Source organism: Myxine glutinosa, chromosome 4 (assembly GCF_964187855.1).
Source record: "Myxine glutinosa chromosome 4, kmMyxGlut1.1, whole genome shotgun sequence".
NCBI lineage: Eukaryota > Metazoa > Chordata > Myxini > Myxiniformes > Myxinidae > Myxine > Myxine glutinosa.
This window is the reverse complement of record NC_136264.1, coordinates 51,556,862-51,583,589: the sequence shown is the minus strand read 5'-3', so window position 1 is coordinate 51,583,589 and position 26,728 is coordinate 51,556,862. Positions and strand designations below refer to the sequence as shown.

The window sequence follows — 26,728 nt, the reverse complement described above, 5'->3', positions numbered from 1 at the left end:
CCCCTGTACTGTCTTTACCTCGCGGTCCCCCTGTACTGTCTTTCCCTCGCGGTCCCCCTGTACTGTCTTTCCCTCGCGGTCCCCCTGTACTGTCTTTCCCTTGCGGCCCCCCTGTGCTGTCTTTCCCTCGCGGTCCCCCTGTACTGTCTTTCCCTCGCGGTCCCCCTGTACTGTCTTTACCTCGCGGTCCCCCTGTACTGTCTTTCCCTCGCGGTCCCCCTGTACTGTCTTTCCCTCGCGGTCCCCCTGTACTGTCTTTCCCTTGCGGCCCCCCTGTGCTGTCTTTCCCTCGCGGTCCCCCTGTACTGTCTTTCCCTCGCGGTCCCCCTATGCTGTCTTTCCCTCACGGTCCCCCTGTGCTGTCTTTCCCTCGTGGTCCCCCTGTACTGTCTTTTCCTCGTGGTCCCCCTGTGCTGTCTTTCCCTCGCGGTCCCCCTGTACTGTCTTTCCCTCGCGGTCCCCCGTACTGTCTTTCCCTCGCGGTCCCCCTGTGCTGTCTTTCCCTCGCGGTCCCCCTGTACTGTCTTTCCCTTGCGGTCCCCCTGTCCTGTCTTTCCCTCGTGGTCCCCCTGTACTGTCTTTCCCTCGCGGTCCCCCTGTACTGTCTTTCCCTCGTGGTCCCCCTGTGCTGTCTTTCCGTCGTGGTCCCCCTGTGCTGTCTTTCCCTCGTGGTCCCCCTGTGCTGTCTTTCCGTCGTGGTCCCCCTGTGCTGTCTTTCCCTCGTGGTCCCCCTGTGCTGTCTTTCCCTCGTGGTCCCCTTGTGCTGTCTTTCCCTCGTGGTCCCCCTGTGCTGTCTTTCCCTCATGGTCCCCCTGTGCTCTCTTTCCCTCGTGGTCCCCCTGTGCTGTCTTTCCCTCGTGGTCCCCCTGTGCTGTCTTTCCGTTGTGGTCCCCCTGTACTGTCTTTCCGTCGTGGTCCCCCTGTGCTGTCTTTCCCTCGTGTCCCCCTGTGCTGTCTTTCCATCGTGGTCCCCCTGTACTGTCTTTCCGTCGTGGTCCCCCTGTACTGTCTTTCCGTCGTGGTCCCCCTGTGCTGTCTTTCCCTCATGGTCCCCCTGTGCTGTCTTTCCCTCACGGTCCCCCTGTGCTGTCTTTCCCTCGCGGTCCCCCTGTGCTGTCTTTCCCTCGTGGTCCCCCTGTGCTGTCTCCCTCGCGGTCCCCCTGTACTGTCTTTCCCTCGCGGTCCCCCTGTGCTGTCTTTCCCTCGCGGTCCCACTGCACTGTCTTTCCCTTGTGGTTCCCCTGTGCTGTCTTTCCCTCGCGGCCCCCCTGTGCTGTCTTTCCCTCGTGGTCCCCCTGTGCTGTCTTTCCCTCGCGGTCCCCCTGTGCTGTCTTTCCCTCATGGTCCCCCTGTACTGTCTTTCCCTCATGGTCCCCCTGTACTGTGTTTCCCTCGCGGCCCCCATGTGCTGTCTTTTCCTCGCGGTCCCCCTGTGCAGTCTTTCCCTCGTGGCCCCCCTGTGCTGTCTTTCCCTCGCGGCCCCCCTGTGCTGTCTTTCCCTCGCGGTCCCCCTGTGCTGTCTTTCCCTCGTGGTCCCCCTGTGCTGTCTTTCCCTCACGGCCCCCCTGTGCTGTCTTTCCCTCGTGGTCCCCCTGTGCTGTCTTTACTTCGCGGCCCCCCTGTGCTGTCTTTCCCTCATGGCCCCCCTGTGCTGTCTTTCCCTCGTGGTCCCCCTGTGCTGTCTTTCCCTCGTGGCCCCCCTGTGCTGTCTTTCCCTCGCGGCCCCCCTGTGCTGTCTTTCCCTCGCGGTCCCCCTGTGCTGTCTTTCCCTCGCGGTCCCCCTGTGCTGTCTTTCCCTCGTGGTCCCCCTGTGCTGTCTTTCCCTCGCGGCCCCCCTGTGCTGTCTTTCCCTCGCGGCCCCCCTGTACTGTCTTTCCGTCGTGGTCCCCCTGTGCTGTCTTTCCCTCGTGTCCCCCTGTGCTGTCTTTCCATCGTGGTCCCCCTGTACTGTCTTTCCGTCGTGGTCCCCCTGTACTGTCTTTCCGTCGTGGTCCCCCTGTGCTGTCTTTCCCTCATGGTCCCCCTGTGCTGTCTTTCCCTCACGGTCCCCCTGTGCTGTCTTTCCCTCGCGGTCCCCCTGTGCTGTCTTTCCCTCGTGGTCCCCCTGTGCTGTCTCCCTCGCGGTCCCCCTGTACTGTCTTTCCCTCGCGGTCCCCCTGTGCTGTCTTTCCCTCGCGGTCCCACTGCACTGTCTTTCCCTTGTGGTTCCCCTGTGCTGTCTTTCCCTCGCGGCCCCCCTGTGCTGTCTTTACCTCGTGGTCCCCCTGTGCTGTCTTTCCCTCGCGGTCCCCCTGTGCTGTCTTTCCCTCATGGTCCCCCTGTACTGTCTTTCCCTCATGGTCCCCCTGTACTGTGTTTCCCTCGCGGCCCCCATGTGCTGTCTTTTCCTCGCGGTCCCCCTGTGCAGTCTTTCCCTCGTGGCCCCCCTGTGCTGTCTTTCCCTCGCGGCCCCCCTGTGCTGTCTTTCCCTCGCGGTCCCCCTGTGCTGTCTTTCCCTCGTGGTCCCCCTGTGCTGTCTTTCCCTCACGGCCCCCCTGTGCTGTCTTTCCCTCGTGGTCCCCCTGTGCTGTCTTTACTTCGCGGCCCCCCTGTGCTGTCTTTCCCTCATGGCCCCCCTGTGCTGTCTTTCCCTCGTGGTCCCCCTGTGCTGTCTTTCCCTCGTGGCCCCCCTGTGCTGTCTTTCCCTCGCGGCCCCCCTGTGCTGTCTTTCCCTCGCGGTCCCCCTGTGCTGTCTTTCCCTCGCGGTCCCCCTGTGCTGTCTTTCCCTCGTGGTCCCCCTGTGCTGTCTTTCCCTCGCGGCCCCCCTGTGCTGTCTTTCCCTCGCGGTCCCCCTGTGCTGTCTTTCCCTCGCGGTCCCCCTGTGCTGTCTTTCCCTCGCGGTCCCCCTGTGCTGTCTTTCCCTCGTGGTCCCCCTGTGCTGTCTTTCCCTCGTGGTCCCCCTGTGCTGTCTTTCCGTCGTGGTCCCCCTGTGCTGTCTTTCCCTCGTGGTCCCCCTGTGCTGTCTTTCCCTCGTGGTCCCCCTGTGCTGTCTTTCCCTCGTGGTCCCCCTGTGCTGTCTTTCCCTCGTGGTTGTCAGCTCTTTCACGAGCCTCGATTCAGTATACAAAAACAAACAAACAAAAAAATAAAAAATATATCCTTCTCATGGATGGGCTTGATTACATGCTCAAAATTAACGTAAATTCCCAATTGCTAAATATGCGGAAGAAGGGTCACCTTCTGTTCTTTCCGAAACAAAAAATTAACTCTGGGACATGATGAGGTGATGTTTTGGGATGCCAATAAGAATAAAAGGCGTGTTCTCTCCTGGGGATGGATGGCAGGATGGCCGAGAGGTAAGCACACTCGCCTCAAAGCTGCCTCACCTGGGTTTAAATCCCGACCCAGCTATAAACTGTCATCCTGGAGTTTCACAGGCTGGGTGAATAATCAATGTGTGTGCCCTCTCTTGGATGGACGTTACACGGCGCCCTGTCTGCCGACATTAGTTGGCGCACGTTAAAGATTCCAGCGAAGCGAAGAGTATGTGAACTATCGCCAGCGAACTGAACAAATCACAAATTGCTGATTTTAGCCCGAACACTAAATGGTGACGAATGACTTTTAAAAATTCTCGGATCCGGATCTTCACCAAAATCGAATCATTTCATCCGTGTCACACACCCAACGTCTTCACCAAATTTTGTTCGAATCCATCCACAACGTTTGGGATATCTTGTTCACAAACAAACAAACAGATAAAAATTGCTTTCGCTCGTTCTGCAGGCTCTTTTTAACTTTGATGTGAAAAGATAGATCCAGCTGTCTTCGCCTGTCAGAATCTTCTTCAATAAATCATCTCCTTCCCTCTGGTAGCGTTCCGGGAGCTATTTTGTAATGGCTACGTCAGTTGCCATTTGCTCAAAGGTGAGATCCTTTGGTAACCATTTTGCATTATTGCCTTCTTCAAATTGAAAGGACAATGAATGATTGTTTACACATTTCCAACAATGACATCAATTTCTTCTGCAATGACAGTCAATCCGACAATTCTCTCAAATTAGCCATTCAACACAACGTTTGCTTGAGTGAATATAGTCAGAGGTCTTTGTGAATGCACAGAGTACACAATGTCATTGCACAATATTTCAGCACCGAAATATTATGAGGTCATCTCATCTCGATTCTCAAAGAGATTAATTTATGAATTGGGTTGTTATGTCCGAATGTCTGTCCATCAGGTCATCCATCCATCCGTCCGTCCGTTAACCTTTTGCTATTTTTGCTACTCCTCCATTGTTACCTGGCTGATTATTCTGAAACTTGACACATTAATACACAACACAACAACAACAGGCATTTTAAGGCCATTTTCCCTGCTAGAGCGGGGGTTAGCCTTGCGGTCCCCATGACAATCTTCTCCATTTTGCCCTATTTTCTGCATCTCCCCTTGTTAACCCCCTTGCCCGCATTTCTACTTCCACCACCTTTAGCCAAGTCTTTCTTGGTCTTCCCCGTCCTCTACTTCCTTCTACATTCATTTCCATCACTCTTCTCAACCACTCACTTCCATCCTTCCTCAACACATGACCAAACCATCTCAACCTGTTCCTCTTCACAGCATCAATCACAGGCTCTATTCCCATCATCTTTCGCAATTCATCATTTGTCTTCCTCTCTCTCAACGATACTCCGCACATCCACCGAACCATTCGCATTTCCACCCTTTCCAGCCTTCGTTGCTGCTCTACGTTCATTACCCATGTCTCGCTCCCATAAACTTGACACATGAATACAAAACAATATTCCACACATTCGTTCGGGCTTCGATTTTTGGACTTGGGATCATGGAGGCTCTTGGCTACGGGGTGGGGGCGCTACCCTCTGAAACTTCGAATCCCTACTTGTCCCTTACTTATCAACCGGTTGCTTTGAAACCCGATACAGTCCTTCTACTCGATGGTCCTGCAGAGTCACTCGGTCTTAGATTTTTCGTTTTTGGGCTTTTCGATTTTGGATCATTGGGGCTCCCAGAGGGGTTAACCCCCAAACTTTGGATCCATGCTCGTCCATTATTGACCAACCGATTGCTCTGAAACCCGATACAGCCCCTCAAATCGATGGCCCACACAATCGCTCAGGCTTCCATTTTTGGTTTTGGATAATGGAGGCTCCCAGTCGGGGTTACCCCCTGAAACTTTGGATCCCTACTCGTCCATTATTTCCCAACCGATTGCTCTGAAACCCAATGCAGCCATTGCACTGGATGGTCCACAGGATCACACGGTCTTAAATTTTTCGATTTCGGATCAGGGAGCTCCCACAAGGAGTTCCCCCAAATCAGCAGAGGTCTGAACAACAACCTCAAGAGATGACCGTCAGCCCACCAGCGGCTATTGATTTTTACATGTTCTGCATTTAAAATGTCCACCACACGAGCTTTGATCCTTCACTTGAGGTTTCATGCTTGGTGCAAAAACGTGAAAATAATAAACGATAAACATTCTTCACTTTAGTTGGCCAAAGGGCACGTGCCAGTGTGGTTCTCTTACTTCCAGGCATTCATTCAAATTGTGAACGTATGTTTTCTCTGTCTGCAGCAGCTCTGCCATGATGAACCTGAAATGCAAAAAAAAGTCTGAGAAACAACATTACAATCTCTTATCAAACTTTCTTGCAAAATTGAAGAAAATTTTGTCCCAATTTGAACAATGCTGTTTGGTGTAAGGAAGGATTGTCGAATTTCTTGGTGGCGAAAGATGCACGCTTACTCTTTGCGAAGCGTGGACTTTCTCTTCTCTTCATTAATGTCATCAGCATGGTTGTTTACATCTGGCAGCTTCACATCATGTTCAGTCAGACTTGCTGGAATAGTGTCCAGCTGCAGTTCCCGATCTTTCTGCTCACACAGATAACGGTTTAAGGTGTGACGTCGAAAGCACCAAACCTCCAGGTGTGATAAACAACTTCCAGGGCGGCATGGCCGTGCACCTCTGGCGCCCGACGATGCCGCTGAAAACTGATATTGCATAGAGAACGGGGGGGGGGGGGCTAACGAAATAGGTCAAGTACAGGTAAAAATAAAAAGAAGCATAAGTACACTCAAGTTACACCACCCCCATGCCAAATTAATAAACAAGAAGACGTCATGCGGAGGATACTTGCAAAATCCACCCCCCACTATCTGTCCCCCACAATTCCATTGATACAGCAAATTGTCCATTTCATCGAGATTAAAATTGACAATCTTGATCAAAGCTCGGGCCAATAGGAGGAAAAGTGACGATTTTTCAGATGAAAAATGATGATTTTGGAAGGTTGGCCTTGAGTTGACCTTTGACCTTTTGACCTCAAAAATAGTAGTTTCCCTATTTAGTGACTCAATGTGCAAATGCTGTTCAATTTTCAATTCAATCGGATGAAAATTGAGGATTTTTCAAATTTGGCCTATGTTGACCTCAAACATACTTGGTGGTTGAATTCAGTGACCAGATATGCAAGTTGCAAGTCCTCTTCAAATTTCAAGTTAATCAGATGAAAATTGAGGATTTTAGTAATTTAGCCTATGTTGACCTCAAAAATACTTGGTGGTTGAATTCAGTGACCCGATATGCAAGTCCTCTTCAAATTTCAAGTTAATCGGATGAAAATTGAGGATTTTAGTAATTTAGCCTATGTTGACCTTTTGGCCTATGTTGACCTCAAGAATACTTGTGATGTGATGTCATCAATACCTGTGATGTCATAATATTCACGAAAATATTATAGAGGAGGAGGCCCTCCTATGGTGAAAATTTCATGTCAATCCGACCAACGGTTGCCGAGAAAATATATTTTTGAAATGCTGACACGGCACACACATTACTTTACTGAAATGCAGACACGTACAGTCACGTGAAAAAGTAAGTACACCCCATGTAAAGTTTTGACTTTTTCAACATATTTCTACATACAGCTATTTTTTTTTTTTTTTTTTTTTTTTTTTTTTTTTTTTTTTTTTTTTTATTTTTTTTTTTTGTATACAATATCGAGGCTCGTGAAAGAGCGAACATTAATCACACAGAAAGACAAACCGACACATAAAACATATAACATAGGGAGCGGTAGACAAGATGGGGAGAGAGGGGGAAGGAACACAAAACACAACATTTGAGAGCAGGGACCGAGAGACATGGAGACATCGAGAGATCTGAGAGAGGGCGAGGGCTTTGGGGGGGGGGGGGCGTGGGAAGGGGGCAGTGGGAGAGGTATAAAACATATGGACACTGCCAGGACTTCCAGGAAAGGAGTTGGAATTTCAAACAAGGTGGATCTGGGGTGAATTAGCGGGGGTAGAAAAGATCAAGGTTTTGGATGGGGGAAGATAAGAGATGGTGGTGAACAGCTGTTTTAAAGACCTGGAGGGAGGAGTGGGATTGAAGGGAGTGAGGGAGTTTGTTCCAGAGGCGGGAGAAAAGAGGAATGAAAGAGTGAAGGTGAGCGGAGAGCCGAGATTTCGGCAGTTTAACCATCAGAGGGTTGCTGGCAGATCTTGTGCGACCTGTAGGAATATTTGGGGGACAGAGCACAGAGAGAGCTGGGGGTGCAAGGCCGGAGAGGAGTCGGTAGAAGACAGAAAGACCACCTACCTGCCTGCGGTGAGTGAGTGAAAGGCCCTCAGAGATAGCTTCATCGCGGGAGATTCCAATAATTCTGAAAGCTTTGGTTTCAACAGCGTGAAGCCGAGCTAGGTGTGAGGCAGGAGCACCGGCCCATAGGGGAGAACAGTATTCCATTGAGCTGCGGATGAAAGCCTTGTATGTGGTGAGGAGCTCAGGTGTGCCGAGGAAGGACTTCGCACGACGGAGGATGCCCAGTCGGCGACTGGCTTTGGAGGCCAGCTTGGAAATGTGGTTTTCCCAAGAAAGATCATGGCAGATAGTGAGACCCAAAATCTTGAGCGACAGAACTTCTTGGAGAGGATTGTTGAGAAAGTAGATGGGAGGGTCTTCACTTCATTGGGAGGATGGGAGGGATGGGAGGGTTTGAGTAGATGGGATGGGAGGGATGGATGGGTTGATCTTCATTTCAACAATATTGATAGATAAAGGTGATATAATACAACAAATATCATGAAACATTTACATTTTGTATTCCATTGTATAATTTAAATGAACATGAATGCAAATTTCGCATGTGGAAAAAGTAAGTTCTGGCATAGTGAACACTAAGTGTGAGGAAACCGCGAATACCTTACGCATGGGTGTGTCGTGGAACTCGAGGGTCCGGTGTACCTTCTTGGTCTATGCCGTGAAGATGAACACGAGCATGTGACGTCCGGGGGTTCCAGCGACCATTACCTGTAATGTCTCGAACTTGAAAGTTGAGCTCCAATCGCTGCCTAAACATCTTAAAGAAGCCGCCGCTGTGTTAGGCGCGGTCCAATCCATGCACGGAGCTCCCGCCAGGTCCGCCATTGTGAACGGGGGTGCGAGGTCAGCGAGGAATGAACCGATTACAAGAGGGACGGGAAACACCGGCTTTGTACCTCGATGAGCTCGAAAAGCGCTGCCACCAATCACCATGTAAAGTTCTGATGTAGAATAGATCACGAGGCGATGATCAAAGAGAACAATCATTTGTTGCAGCACCCGGAACGAGGTCCATGTCGACGACCCCGTGCACACACCGCCTGCCCCCTGGCCGGAGCTCCTCTTCGTTCTCAACAACGCGAGCAAGCACTTCCGGTTCCACACAACTGGCGTGAGGCCATTACAGGTGTGAAGTTCCGTACGGTTGTGTGAACGCCATCACGAATTCAAAATCGCAATTGTATTCACTCGATTCCAATCATCAATTGATACTTTAACAAAACGATCAACACGATTAACGTTTAACGATTTAACATTACGAATGAATGTGGGTTGTATTTGAATATTATCAAACCGGCGCATTGCCGCCACCTGTCCACTTCCGGGTTCGCTGCAGGTTCGTAGTGCTCATCAAAATCTAAACAGTATTTGTAACATTTCAATAAAAGCCGCATCACTGCTCATATCGGTAAATTTTATTCCATCGTGTTTGGAAAACTTGGAAAAATTGTAAAAACGATATAGTGTGGCGGGCACAAGGGGCAATAATTCCGCGCACCAGTGGGTGGCGCGAGCGCCCAGGCGGGGAGCGAAAGCGCATGCCCCGCCCTTCGACCGATCGGCCACGCCCGGGGACTAGGCGTGGCCTCGGCACATACATGGACGGACAAACGGACGGACATTTGGTGAATTATAGTAAGATAATCGATATGTTATTATATAATCATTCATTGCATTTTGGGAGTCTTCACAACAATAACCCAGCTTTCATCGCCTATTTCTATATTCATTACCGTCACGGTTACTTCATCACAAATATCAGCAAAATGTGAAGAAAGATGAATGTTACTGCACCCGGTTTGTTCGGAACCTCCTGCGGAAATTCCTCCACACGGAACGCTCCGGCTTCCCCTGCCTTGTTTGGTTATTTCCCATGTCGAAGGAAAAGAGAACAAACTTCAGGAATATCGCAAAGACTCTTATAAACACAACCAGCTGCTCTGAAATCCGTTGGATTCGTGAAGAAACAACTATCACAATGCCCACCGATCAAATATAAATAACCTAGCAACAGTAACATTGCGTCGATGACATCACAATGGAAGAACAATTACCATCTTGGTACTCACCACAACATGGAAACGCCCTATTTCTTTGGTCTTCGGACCAAAGAAGACCTATTTGGTCTTCGTGGACTTTTTAGTCTTTTGGGTCTTTGGGGTATTTTGGATCTTCAGAGTAGTTGGGGGTCTTCTGAGTCCTAGGTGTCTTTTTGGTCCTCTGTCATTTGGGTCCTTGGGGTTGTTTAGGTCTTTTCGATCCTCAGGGTCTTTGGGGTCTTCAGAATCCTTGAGGTCTTCATGGTCTTTTGTGTCTTCAACAGTTGATGGGGTATTTTGGGTGTTTGGGGTCCATTGGGTCATCTGCGTCTTTGGGGTATTTTAGGTCTTTTAACCGGTTGACACAGTCGTGTGTTGACACAAAGATTGCCCCTTAGACACCCCCACTCAAATTCCTCCTAAAGCACTACTCAAATCCTTTAAAACCTGAAACCTAGCCTTATGAAGGGGGACAGACACATGCACAGAGACACGCACAGAGACACACGCACAGAGACACACGCACAGACACAGACACACACACACACACACACACAGACACACACACACACACACACACACACACACACGCACGCACAGACACATACACACACACACACACACACACACACACACACACACACACACACACACACGCATATATACATCTATATATATATCTGTACAGCGTCTGTCCTGTGTTGTGTTGTGTTGTCTTGTCACTTGTCATTTGAACTCCTATTTTAACTAATGTAAATACAAAGATGCAGCCCACGTCACTGGCGTCACGAGGGGGCTGCAGGGGGTGCGGACCGCACCGGGTGACACTTTCAGAGGGGATGACACCAATTTTTTGCAGTGTTTCAGCAGAAATGTATTAATTTTTTAAAAAAATATCCCTGTGGTTATTTAAAACAATAAAAACATTTTCCGTAAGCCCAGCTTACATGTATCAATATACCTACAAGGCTAAAACTCCATGCTAATTTCCTTTTTGAACCTTCTAATGTGCTCCGGTCAGAGCGGTCATTATTACCCAATTACAATGACGCTTCGAATCACGTGGTTTCATCTGCACGCGCTCCAAAAACGCGCTGTTTTCGTTGCCGCTGGTGTATTTATCGTCGCTGCTTCTGTCAAATTTTCTGGTGTTTTATCTACAATGTTGTGGTAATTAGTATTTGTGAACCTATATCAATAACTTTTTTGAGAATGAAGTAGTAATTAAATAAAAAGAAGGAAAAAATATAATAGGCTTCCGCGCAGTTACTCATAATGTTGTAACTAATAATGTTGTAATTCAAGGTAAAAAGATTTTACAAAACAATTTTGTTGTTAGTATTAATTTATCTAAGAAATATGACTGTAATGACTGCCAACCACATGAGTTTTCATAACCAAGCAAACCTTTCATTTCATTTTTGCCATGCCAAAGGTTATGACGGTGTAGCAGCTGTGGGAATGAGGTTTTAACGGTGATTCACACCTTCTTTTTCTTAACAGCACTTTACATATTGATTTTTGTGACGTATACCGGCAACATTAGGCCCCACAGCTATTTCCATCTTTTAATTAGTGAAGTCTTTATAAGTTTCACGATCTGGAGCGCGATCATGTGCCATGTGGTGACGCGATTTGTAGCGGCCTGCGGCCATGTTTGGTCTACGAACCGGAGAACATCGTGCTGAGAGTGAATGAACACTGATGTCTTGCGAGAGATTAATTACGGATCCATAGTTGGTATGTAATCAGTTAGCTCATTCGTTTCCTTGATACATAAAACGTTTATCACATTGCCTTTGCTGTTTTCTCGTGCAGAACGACAAGAACTAGAAGTGTAATTGTTTGTATCGAAGCCGAAATTGTGAATTGCAATTTTTGTACCTTGTAATGAGATCTGTCGGTAATTTCATGCTCGTTTCTCATGTTGTAGTTTCACGGAGCCAACGAATAAACGGGTTCATCAAAGGCCAGGGTTCATCAAAAGACACTGCTCGTCAGTCTCCAATTGATAAAGCTGATTCTTCTGATGCTAGCATGCATTCTGCAGAAGAGCAAGGAGTGGAAATGGCAGAATTTGAAGCAGAAGAGAGTGCTGAAAGTGACTCCAGCCATGATACTGTAAATGAGATGAGTGACGTTGAGGAGAAAGATTTGCAAATTTTATGTGATGTTTCTTTCTGGGAGATACCAGTTCCAGATCATTTTCGGGTTGAAATCATCAAAAGGGGAAGTGCTTCTTTCCAGAACAAAGATGGGCCTTTCAGTGTTGTGGCAAGGCAAGATGCAAAAGCAAAGGGAGATGTGCGCCAGCTTACAAAAGAGTGGTTTTACAAGGTGATGCCAAATGGTGAGAAAATTCTGCGGTCATGGATGGTTTACTCACTCGTCAGTGAGAGTTTATACTGTTTTTGCTGCCGACTGTTTGCCGTTAGTGCCACAGATACGACATCCAAATTTGTGACTGGGTTTCAGAAGTGGTGGAAACTGAGCCCGAAAGTACATAACCATGAGACAATGAGACATCCGAAGAGCACGGACGTTGCCTTGAAAAGTGGAAAACATTGGCAGCAGGACTGAGGCTGCACAAAACCATTGACGCTGAAACTATTGTTTTGATGGAAATGGAGAAGAAAAAGTGGAGGGACATCTTGCACAGATTGCTTGATATCACATTGTTTCTTGCCAAGCAGAATCTGGCATTCCGTGGCCACAAGGAAGATGAATCTTCATTGAATAAAGGGAACTTTCTTGAGATGCTTTCAAAATATGATCCAGTGCTGAAAGAGCACCCAATGAGATTAAAGCGCAGCACATGTAAACTTAAAGTATCAGTCTCTTATCTTTTACCAAAAACTCAGAATAAGTTTATAAGTACCCTGGCAAATCATGTGAAGGAGAAGCTTGTCATGGACATAAAGTCTGCGAAGGACTTTGGGATCATGTTCGACAGCACACCTGACATATCACATACTGACCAGATGTCCGAAGTGATCAGATATGTAAAAATCAACAATAGGAAAGTTGAAGTGAAAGAAGTATTTCTAGGATTTTTTCCTTCAAAGGGGAAAAAGCTGCTGACCTCAGTTCTGACATTCTTTAAAAAACTGGAAAGTGATGGATTGGACATAATGATGTGCAGCGCTCGAGGTTACGATAATGCTGCCACGATGGCTGGAATCCATGGAGGTGTACAAGCCATTCTCAAGGGAAAGAACAAGAAAGCTATTTTTAATGGATGTGTGGACCATTCGCTGAACTTGTGCGGTCAGCACTCTTTTCCTGAAAATGCATCGTGTGTGACGTTTTTTGGAACTCTTGAGAGATGTTTTATTTCTTTGCTGCTTCCACCAGTCGATGGGATGTGTTAATTGACCATACTGGAGTGTCATTGAAAAGGCTATCAACAACATGCTGGAGTGCTCATCATGATGCAGTTAAGCCAGTCAAAAAAAAGATTGGTAAGTTTGTGGCTGCGATTGAAGCTCTTTGTGATCCACATGAAAATTTGGACACAAGAGGAGCAGCACAAGGTCTTTTGACTGCTGTCTGTGATTTCACTTTTCTGTGCTACCTGTACTTCTGGTGTGATGTACTTCAGGAAGTTAATCTTACACAGCAGTCCCTGCAGACGAAGGGCTTAACTCTCGACAAGGTGGTGACAAAGCTAGAGGCGCTAAGACTTTTCCTGCGCGAGGAGCGCAGTTACCTAGTGGAGCATGCAATGGAACAGGCGCTTTTAAAATCAGACGAATATAGAATTGCAGAAGAGAGAAGAGCCAGGTTCAAGAAGAGGATGGCAGGGGAGCAGGCAAGCGATGCTGGACGCACTCTGCAAGAAGAAAATAAGAGGGCGATGCTTGAGTGCATTGATCGCTTTCATTCCGACCTCCAGATCAGATCAAGAGCCATCAAGGAAGTAGCAGCCATGTTTGAGGCTGTTCAAGTGAAGAGTCTCATATCTGCCACTGAAGAAGAGTTAAAGGTGTCCACTGTCCATTCCAAAATTGACCACTTTCTATGATGAGGTATCCGAGAGTGAGCTTTTAATAGAAATACCAAGGCTGAGAAGGCACCTGAAAGCAGCAGAGATTGATCTGGAAGAAGCCAAAGATTGGGAAACATTAGACGTTTTGACATTCATGGCTGAATGGGACTTTGTAGAATCTCTCCCAACCCTTTCACGAAGCCTAAAATTATTTCTGACGATCTGTGTGTCTGTGGCTTCATGTGAGAGGAGCTTTTCAAAGCTGAAACTTATAAAGAACTATTTGCGATCTGCCATGGGACATTGGGACAGTCAAGGCTTTCCGATCTTGCGATATTATCAATTGAAAGTGAGTTGGCAAAAGGCATTGATTTCGATGAAGTGATTCACAAGTTCGCAGCTTTGAAGCCAGGAAAGGAAAGTTCTGAATTAGTCGAGTTGTTCACCAAGTGCTGAAATGCTTGTGTATTTGTTCCTGTTTATTTTTATAGTATTATTTCATTTATGAGTATATTTCCATATGCATTTGTCTTCAAGTTCGACATTATTTGGGCCGTTATTGATTGAATGAATGAATGATGGTTTTAAGGCCATTAACTATTACTTAACCAATTTACTGCCTCACAGGTATTGAGTTTCCGCCATGTTGGCTGAAATACACGAGTCGCGTTGACTCTGGTCCCGTGTATTCGTGTGGTTTATCCGTCACGATATAACACACCACATTCAAGTATGGAAGGTCACCGGGCTGGCTTGTACTGTTCACGGTACTGTTGTCATCGGAATCTCCTGTCTCAGGTAGGGAACACAGGTCCTATATCATGTTTTTTTTCATTGCTTACTAATGTCCTAATAAATGTTCAAGTACAATGACATCTACTCCTATCTTTGTTGTATGAGATGAATGTAAAGAAACTTAACCAATATTAACTATTACTTCAGAAAGAAAGCTCACTCCTCCATATACTCTACTTTGTGTCTTTCCAGGCAATCTGGATGGAGAAGAGGGAGCTGCCAAGCGTACCTTGGAAGACGTATTTATTCGCTGTTTTATGTACGGCACGTTTCACGGGTGCATGGCCACACCACCGGTGATAAAACGTCGAGCAAACATTCTGATCATCTGTGCCATCCTCATCAGGAGAATTCCACCATTCAAATATCACTTTCTTGCAACATACACTGAGACACTGCTTTCATATTTGTACAAATGTCCAGTGAAACTAGAACTACAGATTGTGGAACATAAACCAATTTACAAGTACATCTGAACTCCAATCTATGGATGAAGGAAGCTGCAGTTTGGTGGAGTGTAAAATGGTACAGACATGATCTAAACAGCCGTTATGCAAGTTTTAATTGCCTCATGATATCAAAACAGCAACATTTGGCCCGATGTGGTGAAATGATGCAAGTAAAGGATGAAGCTTTTTGTTTGCTATATGGAGTTTTCTTTCCCCCAATCTTTCAGAAATTATTCCCATTTCGATTCGAATCTCAAAATGGTTTGCAATCTCTACAAGTCTTTTTTTACTTTTATCGAAGGATCTTGGAGGAGTTTTACATTCATCTCGTACAACACAAAGACAGGAGTAGATGTCATTGTACTTGTACATTTATAAGGACATTAGTAAGCAATTTAAAAAAATATGATATAGGACCTGTGTTCCCTACCTGACAGGAGATTCCGATGACAACAGTACCGTAGGGAACAGTACAAGCCAACCCGGTGACCTTCCATACTTGAATGTGGTGTGTTATATCGTGACGGATAAACCACACGAATACACGGGACCAGAGTTAACGCGACTCGTGTATTTCAGCCAACATGGCGGAAACTCAACACCTGTGAGGCAGGTCACATAACCTTCGATCCGCTCGTGTATCATGTGACCACACAAACAACATATTGTCGTGTGACTGCTCTCAGTTAACACCGGGAGAGTCACGAATAGCCAATAGCGGACTTTACTCAGAGGCGATGTTCAAACAGCGGATTTTATTATATGCGGGAGGAATAAAGAGAAGGCGGAGGGATGAAGGGTCTTACCTGTTGAACCCGCCCGCAGTCCCAAAACCTGCAAATATAATAACTCAAACGAAAAAACAGGTTTAAAATGTACAGTGAAAAATAACAAAACGATTTATTGCAATAAATACCCGTGACAGGAAAAACGCGACGATAAAACTAAAATCCTATGGGATCCTCCACACCAGACTTAAAACATGGACAAAGGGGAATATAAAAAGAACTTGAAATTAAATTATGTGTGAATTTAATTTGGAGGACAATTCCATCGGCTGGGGTATTTCTCCTCAGGAATCGTCTCCGGCCGTTGGCGAGAAAACCTGCACGTCTTTGGGTGCGCGCGCACAAAGCCAGGCCTCACTGCACGGTCTGCTCACTCCAGGCCTGGTGCGCGAAGCGAACGAGCAGGCATGCGACTCGCTCTTCCAGCCGCGCCTGTCTTGGTCGTCCTGGCGCGTCAAACTCCTGGCCTCGATGAAGCCTTCCCCATGAACAAAAGACCACCGTCAGAGCAAAGAGCCAATAATAAAACCAAGAAGCGAGAGAGATGAGGGCAAGAGGAAGGGGTGAGGGGCAAGAGGAAGCACGAGGGGCAAGAGGAAGAGAAAATGTCGGTCCGAGTCTTCTTTTATTTGTCGAGTCGTGACGCCATCCGTGCTTTCTCTTCCAATGCCTGCAGGCCACCGCTGCATGTTCAGCTCTCCACCAATCCTCACGCAGTCCGCTTCTGACGTCATCGGTCATACCTTGCCAATCAGCGCGCTGCTTCCTCCTTGGCCTTCCTTCACCAATCAGCGGGTCCCTTCCTACCCCGGCCTTCCCGTTGGTCAACTCCCGCCCAACCACTGTCCTTCTCAGCGTGGCTCTCGGCCTACTCAACCTTCGTGGTGGTGTTCATCGGCAGTGCTCAGAACTGGCTTCCGGTTGGTTTTATTGTTATTTAGTGTCGTTAATGGGCATTTCCTGCGCTACTGTCTATGGTGCGATGCCAAAAGAGATAAAGGATAAATCACATCGGGAACGACGTATAAGAGATAATTTATCCTTATTCCCTAAGCTAAATAACATGCTCCGCCCCCTCGTGATGGGGACAAAAATACAACTTCACCCGACATTTGGGATAATCAGGTCCTCCACTTATTACATGGTGGTGGTTCTTCTTCTCCACGACAGTCGGAGCATGCTACCTACACAAATCTACCTGGTCTAAAGTCATCTCTACCCCACCGACATAATATTTCCCCCTCTTTCCAAAAGGTTAAACATTAGTCTTTGTAATAAGGGTCTCGGTGACTATTGAACTTTGCAACCAATAAACCAAAATATGATCAACGATGTCCATGAATTGGTGTTTGAACCTGTCCAGGATCCCATCAAATCGACTTAATATCACTCGGTTTGTTACAAAGTCAGATAGGTTTCCTGGAGGACGTTGATTGTGCATCGAACATTGAGGTGGTTGCTCTGGTTAGAACCGGATGAGGAGTAGGAATATCCTCAAGATTAACATTGTCAAAGTTTTCATCTGAATTCACATGGGGTTGACGTGCCTGACAGGACCTAACACATCGTCGAGAATTCCAAAGAGAACCCTTTTTGAGCACAAAAGTATTTGGACCGGCTTTGCGAACATTGTGGCTATGATAGAGATGATGCCAATTTGTGCTTACAAATTGGTCGATTAGTTCGGACCAATTCACCTTGGTCCAAGGTAGAATGTCTGCATCTGCAACGTCAGTCTGTATTCTCTTCTTTTTTTTTTACCCGTTGCTGCTTTTCTTGAAAAGCACTTCCTAATCCTGTGTCAGCTGTTGATGTCTGGATTAGTTTCAGAGCTTTCAACAGATATCGAAGTTTGCGGCCTATCATTATTCCAGCTGGGGTACGCTGTGTTAGAGCATGTGGTGTTGAGCGGTAAGTCTGGAGAATGGTGTGAACTGCATCTGTGAATGTCTTTCCGTCTGTTAAATGAGCGGCGAGATCTTCCTTAATCACACGGTTTAACTTGCATTGGTGTCGAAGATTTCTCACTGCACATGCTTCACAGTCCCTGATGGTGCTCTTCAATACATCGGTCAACACCTGGCCACCACACCAAATCTCTACGTCAATTTGTCACATGATGCCTGGGTGACCTTTGTGAGCCATGTTCAAAACGTTCCTCTGAAGAGTATCGAGAACGACAGCAGATGACCCTCGGGACACGCAACAGCCGATGAATGCAGAAAGCTCATCCTAGAGTCTGATGTATGGTTGAGGGTTTCATTGGATGAAATGGCAGACTTTCTTCAGAGTAGGGTCCCCTGTTGAAGCTTTCTGCAACTCGGCTGCTGTCACAAAATTTTCTAAATGTATCTCCATGATATTTGAGTCCTCAGTAGTCAGTACATCCGGTTACTGTCTTCAAGAAGTTTACTGAGCATATCAGCAACTTGATTTTTGGAACCTGTCACATACTGGACATCAGTCCACTCCATTTGACACTTAAGAAAGTACAGCACCTAAGGCAATTCCTGAAGTGTCAGAGATGACAATCGGTGTGTTGGGGTCAAAGTGTGGAAGGATCGGGGCACTTGTAATCTTTCTTTTCAAACTCTGAAAGGCTTGCGTTTGTTCGTTGGACCATTCCAATGGGACGTATTTACGCACAGAAAGTGGTTCCGCCACATCAGCATAGTTTTCTACAAACTTGAGGTAGAACTTTGTTGCACCGAGAAACAAGGCAAGTGCTGATGAGGTTTGTGACACTGGAAGTCCATCGATAGCCTGAACATTGGAGTTCAGTGGACGAATACCTACTGCAGAGATATGGTACCCATGTTACTTGTTCTCATCCACAGTTAGAGATGCTGTATAAATTACTAGAGCAGGGATAATTTAGTTCCCAAATGGCAGCCAATTCATACTTAAGGTGGATATGGTTAAAAAAATTTAAAGAAAATTTGCATTTCCAAAAGTATTTTTTGTTGAACTCGACAAATATGTTGTTCGGCAGCAGTATAATTAATAACGTCTGTGACAACTGCTAATAATCTTGCTTGAGCAAAGACACCCATCATGTCACTGTACAAAGGAGCACAAACCTTTCACACAAATGCATGGATATATTTTGGTCAAGTCTCAATAAGCCCAGGAATCACTTCCACCAAAATGAGGTAGCTGCCAGTACAAATCTGAAAAGAACATTGGGATGGTTATTCAAAAGCATCTTTTCCAATGTTATGAATCATTAATTAACACCGGGTTTTTTGGGGGGGGTTTTTAAAGCATTTTTGCCATTCAGGAACATATCTCTTGAACATGATGGCATCAACTACTCAGGAAGCCATGGAAAGTTGACACAAGGTCAAGCTCTGGATTCATTCGATATTCAATAAAGCACTGCTCAAGGCAAGCTGGTTAAAAAGACACTTGGAAAAAAAAATCCTAGTTATGGTTAAGTATGGCAGAAGACTGTTGGACATTTGGAGTTTGATTGCGTTTGACTAAGTATTAATTATTTTAATGTGCTGCCACAATATACATACTTCGGCATGCAACTGAGAGAATACCGAAAACAGTTGTACACATTCTCAAGTGCATCTGGAAATTGTTTTTCCCCCTTTTATTATGATGGCCTGATCATTCGATTTCAAGACGGATGCTCTTCCTTTGTGAGCGATTTGGCCATGTTGGTTATATAAAGAATGAGAATGGCACTCGGTAGATCGCACAGCTCCGCCAGGCTGAACAGTTTGTTTTGTATACATAAAGTCGAGGCTCATGAAAGAGCTAATACACTGAACGGATGAGGATGCAGCAAACAAAAAACAGGATGCAAAATACGCATGCATGGAGTGGGAAGGATGGATAAAAAAAAAATAATAATAACCACCTTCAGAGGCCATTTTTCCCCGCAAAGTGGGGGTTGGCCTTTTTCGGGAACCGTGGTTGTTGTTGTTTTTTGGTCCCCTTTTTGAAGCAATGTTTTACAGCCGGATGCCCTTCCTGACGCCAACCCTTTTTGCCGCCTTTAACGACAACCAGGGAATTACCAGTGAACTGGTACTCAATTAGCCGACCTCGGAAGGATGACAGGCTGAGTCAACCCCCTGGCGTGAATTCAGCGATCTACTGGGATTCGAACCCAGGATCCTAGGATCCTAAGCCGGCACCCTAGCCGCTAGCCCAACACCAGGGTTAAACCAGTGGGAAGGATGGATACCGAAGGAAAATCCAAAGAGGGAAAACTGGAAAATTGTAAGGAGGGGGATTTGGGTGGGGTTAACATGGGTAGAAAATATCATGGTTTTGAATTGGGGATGATAGGAGATGGTGATGAACAGCTGTCTTGAAGACATGGATGGAAGAATGAGATTGAAGAGGACTTAGAATGAATGAGTGCATGAGAGCAGTGGTCCTGGATTGAGGTGCTTTCACCAGAAAAGGAGTTGATGGTGGACACTGTGAGCCCTGCAGAAACTTAGGGATTGAGGGGGAAAAGCACGTAAAGAGCTGAGAGTGCAAGCCCAGAAAGGCGGCGGTAGAAGACAGAGACCACAGAGGTCTGTCTGCAGTGGCGAAGTGACAAGCCTGAGCATCATGGCATCATGACATGACATGGCATCATGACATCATGACATGACTGAGCATCATGGGAGATTCCGATAATCTTAAAGGCCTTCATTCCCATGATGACAAGCTGAGAAAGATGTGAGGCAGGGGCACCAGCCCAGAGGGGGAGAGCAGTACTCCATCCAGCTGTGGATGAAAGCCTTGTAAGTGGATAGGAATTCAGGTGTGCCAAGGAAGGACTTTGTACGACGGAAAATGCCCAGTTGGCGACTGCTTTTGGAGGCAAAGTTTGAAAAGTGGTTTGTCCAAGAAAGATCATAGCTGATAGTGAGACCCATGAGTTTAAATGACGGAACTTCTTCAAGAGGATTGTTGAGTAAGCAGATATGAGGGTTTGCCAGATGGTCTTTTCGGAGAGAGGGGGTGAGATTTTTTTTACGATTGAAAGACATATTTCCACATTTTTGACCAGCCTGTGATTTTTTTGATTTTTTTTTCAAGGTCTGAAGAGAGGGAAGAGGCTGCAGAGCTTGCCTGTCTGAAGGATGAGGGATGTTACAGCAAAGGATGGAGTCGTCAGCAAATATAAAACAGGATTTTCCAAAGAGTCAAAAAGATCACTGATGAAGACCAGGAATAGGATTGGGCCCAGAACACTGCTACGGGACACTTCAGCCTCGAGTTTACGTTTTCTATCTCACTGATAGACTGGATCTGCATCCGGACTTCATCCAAAATCTAATCAGCTTGTTCTTGTCACCGACCCACTTCATTCACCAAGTTTTCTCATCATCCGTTCACAACGTTTTGAAATGTCATGCTGTGCTGTAGAACCCTGACATTTGCGGGGTTTGTGTTCGTGGAAATTGCCGCAAATGTCGAATCCGTGAATGTCAGAGCAATATTTCGATGGGAAAATGGGGTTATGTTCCCAGTACATAATATTTTAAGCACACGAAGCTCATAATTACTGTTTCATTAAAAATGTTTAAGTTTGAATCCTCGAGTTTGAGTTGAAGGCTCGGAGTTTAAGTTTGAAGGATGATACGGTATTCTGTATTGTCTTACGAATATAAAACTTGGAAAAACCGGAAAAATTTGCACCTCCACATCTCCGAAAGTGCTGAATAGAAAAAATTGAGACATGGCTCATTGTAAAGAACTCTCCATGGGGAATAAAATATGTTAATGATGACGTCATCGGTCACGTGGTTCGGCCGCCATTTTGGAAAAACCGAAAAACTTTGCACCTCAATAACTCCGAAAGTCCAGAATAGAAAAAATTGAGACATGGCTCATTGTAAAGAACTCTCCATGGGGAATAACATATGTTAATGATGATGTCATAGGATTTCATAGGATTAATGATGATGTCATAATTCGACAAGTACAAAACTTCATCGGATCAAGATGCAATTTCTTGAGCGCCATGTCGGCATAAACTGGTGGAGAAAAAAATAATAATGATGACGTCATCGGTCGTGTGGTTCGGCCGCCATCTTCGAAAAGCTTGATCCAAAATGGCCAATTAAAAAAGTACATTCCGGCAAGTCCTCGGTCTCTGAACGATTTTTCATCTGTCTGTCTGTTTGTTACTTGCCGGAAAAGATTCCGGCAAGTATGTTGATCTGTTCATTTGTTACTTGCCGGAAAAGATTTCGGCAAGTATGTTGATCTGTTCGTTTGTCTGTTTGTCTGTCTGCCTGTTTGCAGCACTGCGTCTACACCGTTGCACGTAGAATCACCAAACTTTGCAGACTTATTTGTCTTGCCCTGGAATAGACTGTGCCCAATTGATGACGTCATCGGTCACGTGGTTCGGCCGCCATCTTGGAAAAACCGAAAAACTTTGCACCTCTATATCTCCGAAAGTGCTGAATAGAAAAAATTGAGACATGGCTCATTGTAAAGAACTCTCCATGGGGAATAAAATATGTTAATGATGACATCACAGGTCATTTTTAAATCTAAAAAAACCTAAATTTTCCTCCGATTGACTTGATATTTGAATTGGATTTACATATCGGCTAACTGAATTCAATCACCAACTATTTTTGAAATCAGCATTGGCCAAAAGGTCAACATAGGCCAAAAGTCAACCACCTTTTTTCAAGTTTCTAAAATCCTCAATTTTCATCTGATTGACTTGAAATTTGAAGAGGATTTGCATACCAGGTCACTGAATTCGAACATAAATTATTTTTGAGGTCATCATAGGCCAACAACTTATTTTTGGGATTTCGCAAGTATCATGCTATGCACGACATATTTCTTGTTTATTTATTTATTTTAAATGAAAAAGCATATTTCAATAGGCTTATCGTCAATCATTGCAATTCCAGGATGTACTTTTAGGTGTCCTCATAATAATAATAATAATAATAATACATTTATTTTATTTAGCGCTTTTCAAGAAGCCCAAAGGCGCTTTGACAGAGTACAAAAAAACAAGTGCAAAAAGACAAAAATCAATAGGTAAATAATCAAAGCAAAAGGAAGGAGAAGAGATAGTCAGGGGTTAAATGCTGTGGGTTAAATGTTGAATGCAGTGTTGAACAGGTGGGTCTTGAGTGATGTTTTGAATGTGGTGAGTGAGGAGGAGTCTCTGATGGTGTGCGGTAGTGATTTCCAGAGGGTGGGAGCAGCAATGGAGAAGGCCCTGTCCCCCCAGGATCTGAATTTGGTCCGCATGGGGGGGGGGGGGGTCAGGAGGTTGGTACCAGCAGAGCGGAGGTTGCGGGTGGGAGTGTGTCTGGAGAGGAGGTCAGTAAGGTAGGATGGGGCCAGGTTATGGAGGGCTTTGTAGGTCAAGAGGAGGATTTTGTACTGGATTATCTGGGGGATGGGGAGCCAGTGAAGCTTGTAAAGGACGGGGGTGATGTGGTCACGGGTCCGGGAATGGGTGAGTAGACGGGCAGCGGAGTTCTGAATGTATTGGAGTTTATTGGTGATTATTGAGGGCGAACCAAAGAGGAGGCTGTTGCAGTAGTCAAGACGGGAGGTGATGAAGGCGTGGATGAGGGTTTCTGCAGCTGTGGAAGAGAGGGATGGATGGAGACGGGCGATGTTTTTCAGGTGAAAGAAGGCTGTCTTTGTGATCTGTTTAGTGTATTTGTCGAAGGAGAGGGTTTGGTCAAAGATGATGCCAAGATTCCGGATGTGAGGGGAGGTGGATACTGGGAAATCGTCGATGTTGAGGGCAAAGTTATGGGTGGATTTGGTGAGCGTTTTTGGGCCAATGATGATTATTTCAGATTTATCATAGTTAAGTTTGAGGAAGTTGATTTGAAGCCAGGATTTTATTTCAGTGATGCAGTTTGTCAGGATAGAGTGGGTGGCGGTGGAGATGGACTTGGTGGAGATGAAAAGCTGGATGTCATCGGCGAAGCAGTGGAATTGGAGACCATGACGGTGGATTAAGTGACCAAGGGGGGACAGGTACAGGATGAAGAGGAGGGGGCCAAGAACTGAACCTTGGGGGACACCTTGGGGGATGGGAGCAGTGGGGGATTTGCAGTTATTGATGGAGATGAACTGGTGTCTGTCAGAGAGGTATGATTTGATCCAAGAGAGGGCAGTGCCGGTAATGTTAAAGGTGGTTTCAAGTCGGGTGAGGAGGATGGTGTGATTGATGGTGTCAAAGGCGGCGCTGAGGTCGAGGAGGATGAGAATGTTGAGGTTGCCAGCGTCAGAGGAGAGGAGAAGGTCGTTGGTGATTTTGAGGAGAGCAGTTTCAGTACTGTGGTTTGAGCGGAATCCGGATTGGAATGTTTCATACAGGTTATTGGCAGAGAGGTGATGTTTGAGTTGAGTGGCTACAGCGCGTTCCCAAACTTTTGACAGAAAGGGTAGGTTGGAGATGGGTCTGAAGTTGTTTAGGGTGTCAGGGTTGAGTCCAGGTTTTTTCAGAATGGGGGTAACAGCAGCAATTTTGGGGGATGGTAGGACGATGCCTGTAGACAGGGAGGAGTTTATTGTTGCAGTGATAAGTGGAGAGAGAGCAGGAAGGGAGGCCTTGACAAAGCTGGAGGGAATGGGGTCAAGAGTACAGGTGGCAGTTTTCATTCCTATGAGGAGTTCAGAGAGGTCAGTAGGGGAGACTGGGGAGAACTGAGACAGGGGTTGGCAGGATAAGGGGGGGCAGGTGGTTTGAGGGGGAGCAGGTGCGGTGGTGGTTAAGCTGCTGTAGATGTTGTCAATTTTGCTTTGGAAGAATGAAAGGAAGGAGATGCAGTTGTCTACTGTGAATGACTGGGTGGTGGTGTCCAGGGGGCTGAGGAGTTTGTTTTTTGTAGAGAAGAGTGCTTTTGGGTTTCCAGAGCCAGAGTGGATAATTTGAGAGTAGTAGGCGGAGCGGGCGCGGGAGAGGGCATCTTTGTAGTGTTGTAGGTGGCCTCTTGGCATCTTTTTTCACTGCAGAGATCTACCGCATCGTTTCACAGAAGCAGATTGCAGACAGAGCTGCGCACGGTGACTCTCCCAGCAACAATGTTGTGGATATCACTGTCCCACCAACCGCTGAGAACCGCAAAACCAACCGCCTCCAATGCTGCCAAAATCTCTGAGTCGGATTACCTTGATCCTCCTCTTTCCAAGTCCCGACACTTTATGAATATGACATTTTGTCCGCTTGTCCTTCTGGCCTCCAAGTACGAGTATAACTCCATCTGAACTTCAGTGGGGCTTTCCCGCTTGTTCGCTTTACCATCGACTTTGTCGAGGCTCTGCGCATTTGCGGTGCCTGTTGTCGGTGTGATATTATTTTATTTTTTGCCCGTTTCTTTTCCATGTGTTGAAGGAAAAGAAATTAACCTGTACATGGATCGTTTTGCTCCATGTCCGATTCTGTAGGAAAAAGCAATCTGCCAGTACGGGCATTTCGTACATATCGGCTTATTTCTTGGACTATTGTACTCTGTCCGGTAATGTAGTGTTTGTTTTTCGAGCGTATCGCAAATGCATGTTTACGTGTAATGTGTAGTTTAAAAGTCTCAACAAACCCTGTTCTATGTCGATATTAAATGGTTCTTTATGAAGTGGTAATTTTGAGAAAGTTTTCTTTGATAATCTGTGTGCTTTTTCCATGTGGAAGTAATGTCAAAACGTATTGCTCGTAGTTCCATTCGTCCACTTCTATGGGATTTAAGCTGCATCTTTGTTTTGCTTTTGCCAGGTCGATGGGTGTGTAACAGCAACTGCTTTGTAGTTGAGTATCGCAGGCAAGTATTTTTTGCCTTTCGCTTCAATGCCTTTCTTGTCACTTCACAAATTTTGAGGCGAACTTTGAGAGTCACGATCGTGATGACATGAAGGGGCCATCTACTTTTAAATGTGAAATGGAAGTCCTCCCCCGCCCTTCGCCCTCCCCCCTCCCCCCTCCCCCCGTACACTTCCATTTCTCTTATGCAATGCATCTCCCACCACTCTTTCTGTTTATCCCACTTCCTCCCCAACTTTTGTTGCTCCTCCCCTCCATTTTCTCAATTTACTTATATCATGCCCCTCCATACCCCATATCCCTCCTTCACCCCTCTTTTTGATATGTAGATGACCTTTTTGTGATTTTGTTATGATTTATACGAGCTTTCCCAAGAACCCAGTCAGAAGTTGTTACCTTCGACATGATAACATGCTTCTTCCATCTTGCTACTGATGATCTATGCGTCCATGGTATGTTGCACGATTGCATGCTGTTGATGGATAATGAAACGAGTATTCCTCATTTTGGATATGCTCTGTGTTTCAACTTTTCAAAAAAAAATTGACAACTCAGCTGTAAATCAATCGATTTGTCAACCTCATGGAATCGTGTCCACCATCATCTTTCTTGCTTCTCAATCTGCCGTCAGTTTCAGCAGCGCCCACATGTGATATGAGCGAACGTTCTGTATTGCTGAACAACATTAAACATATCACACTAGACAGGTTTCATTTCTTCATTGATACTGTTGCAGTCTTGGGTTTTGAGGTCTACTTTGAAGGGGAGTCTCGGTTTCTCCTGGGCTACCGGACCTGAGGTCACCGAACATGGATAACTCCTGGCGGGTTGCTAATCAACCGTGAATGCCAATTAGTGGACCAGGTTCCCTGGGATCCTCCATTCAACTACCGTTTACCTGTGGGTGACGTGGTTTTCCAACTGGGTTTCGCTCCGCCGACATGCACTGATCATATCTTCTGTTTTAAATGGATGTAGCAGAGCGAAACTGCCAGTGCACACCAGTTAGACTGAAGCCAATTGGTGGGAATACAAAACCTCCCCGGCTCGCAATACATGCGGACTGTGTTAGATAAAAGAAAGAAAAGAGACGACGAGCAAATCTGAAAGAACAATTTATTAAAGGGGGTTTATTTTACAAGGACAAGGGTGAGGATAGCATATTGTACAATTCATTCATTCAAAGCCATTCAGCAGTTCAAGCTCTGCTTTTCTTTGCTCTTTCCATCGCATCCAACTGCTGTTGCCTTGCATGCTGTTCTCTCGTTGCCTGCTGTTCTCTCGTTGCAT

The 26,728-nt window shown here is 46.1% G+C and overlaps 1 protein-coding gene and 2 long non-coding RNA genes across 4 annotated transcripts in view; 2 read left to right on the top strand and 1 right to left on the bottom strand.

Annotated features, from left to right (window-relative positions):
* Positions 1-8,435, bottom strand: part of LOC137424632 (kalirin-like) — a 31,593-nt gene extending 23,158 nt beyond the window's left edge. Inside the window, exons 1-3 of the mRNA XM_078775219.1 lie at positions 8,319-8,435; positions 5,751-5,878; positions 5,532-5,598 (exon numbers count right to left, since the gene is read on the bottom strand). Coding sequence (XP_078631345.1) covers positions 5,532-5,598; positions 5,751-5,878; positions 8,319-8,435 — 312 coding nt within the window. The remainder of the gene's footprint in view (positions 1-5,531; positions 5,599-5,750; positions 5,879-8,318) is intronic.
* Positions 8,436-11,278: 2,843 nt separating this feature from the next.
* LOC144891709 (uncharacterized) lies at positions 11,279-15,064 on the top strand. The gene is made up of 3 exons (XR_013623055.1): positions 11,279-11,389; positions 14,265-14,435; positions 14,625-15,064. It is a non-coding gene; the product is annotated as an uncharacterized LOC144891709 (long non-coding RNA).
* A 9,859-nt stretch (positions 15,065-24,923) lies between these two features.
* Positions 24,924-26,728, top strand: part of LOC137424635 (uncharacterized) — a 17,492-nt gene continuing 15,687 nt past the window's right edge. Inside the window, exons 1-2 of one of the 2 annotated variants that reach the window (XR_013622967.1) lie at positions 24,924-25,259; positions 25,394-25,439. This is a non-coding gene — a long non-coding RNA (uncharacterized LOC137424635). Of the gene's footprint in view, positions 25,440-26,728 lie in introns of both variants that reach the window. The other variant, XR_013622966.1, reaches the window with a different exon arrangement.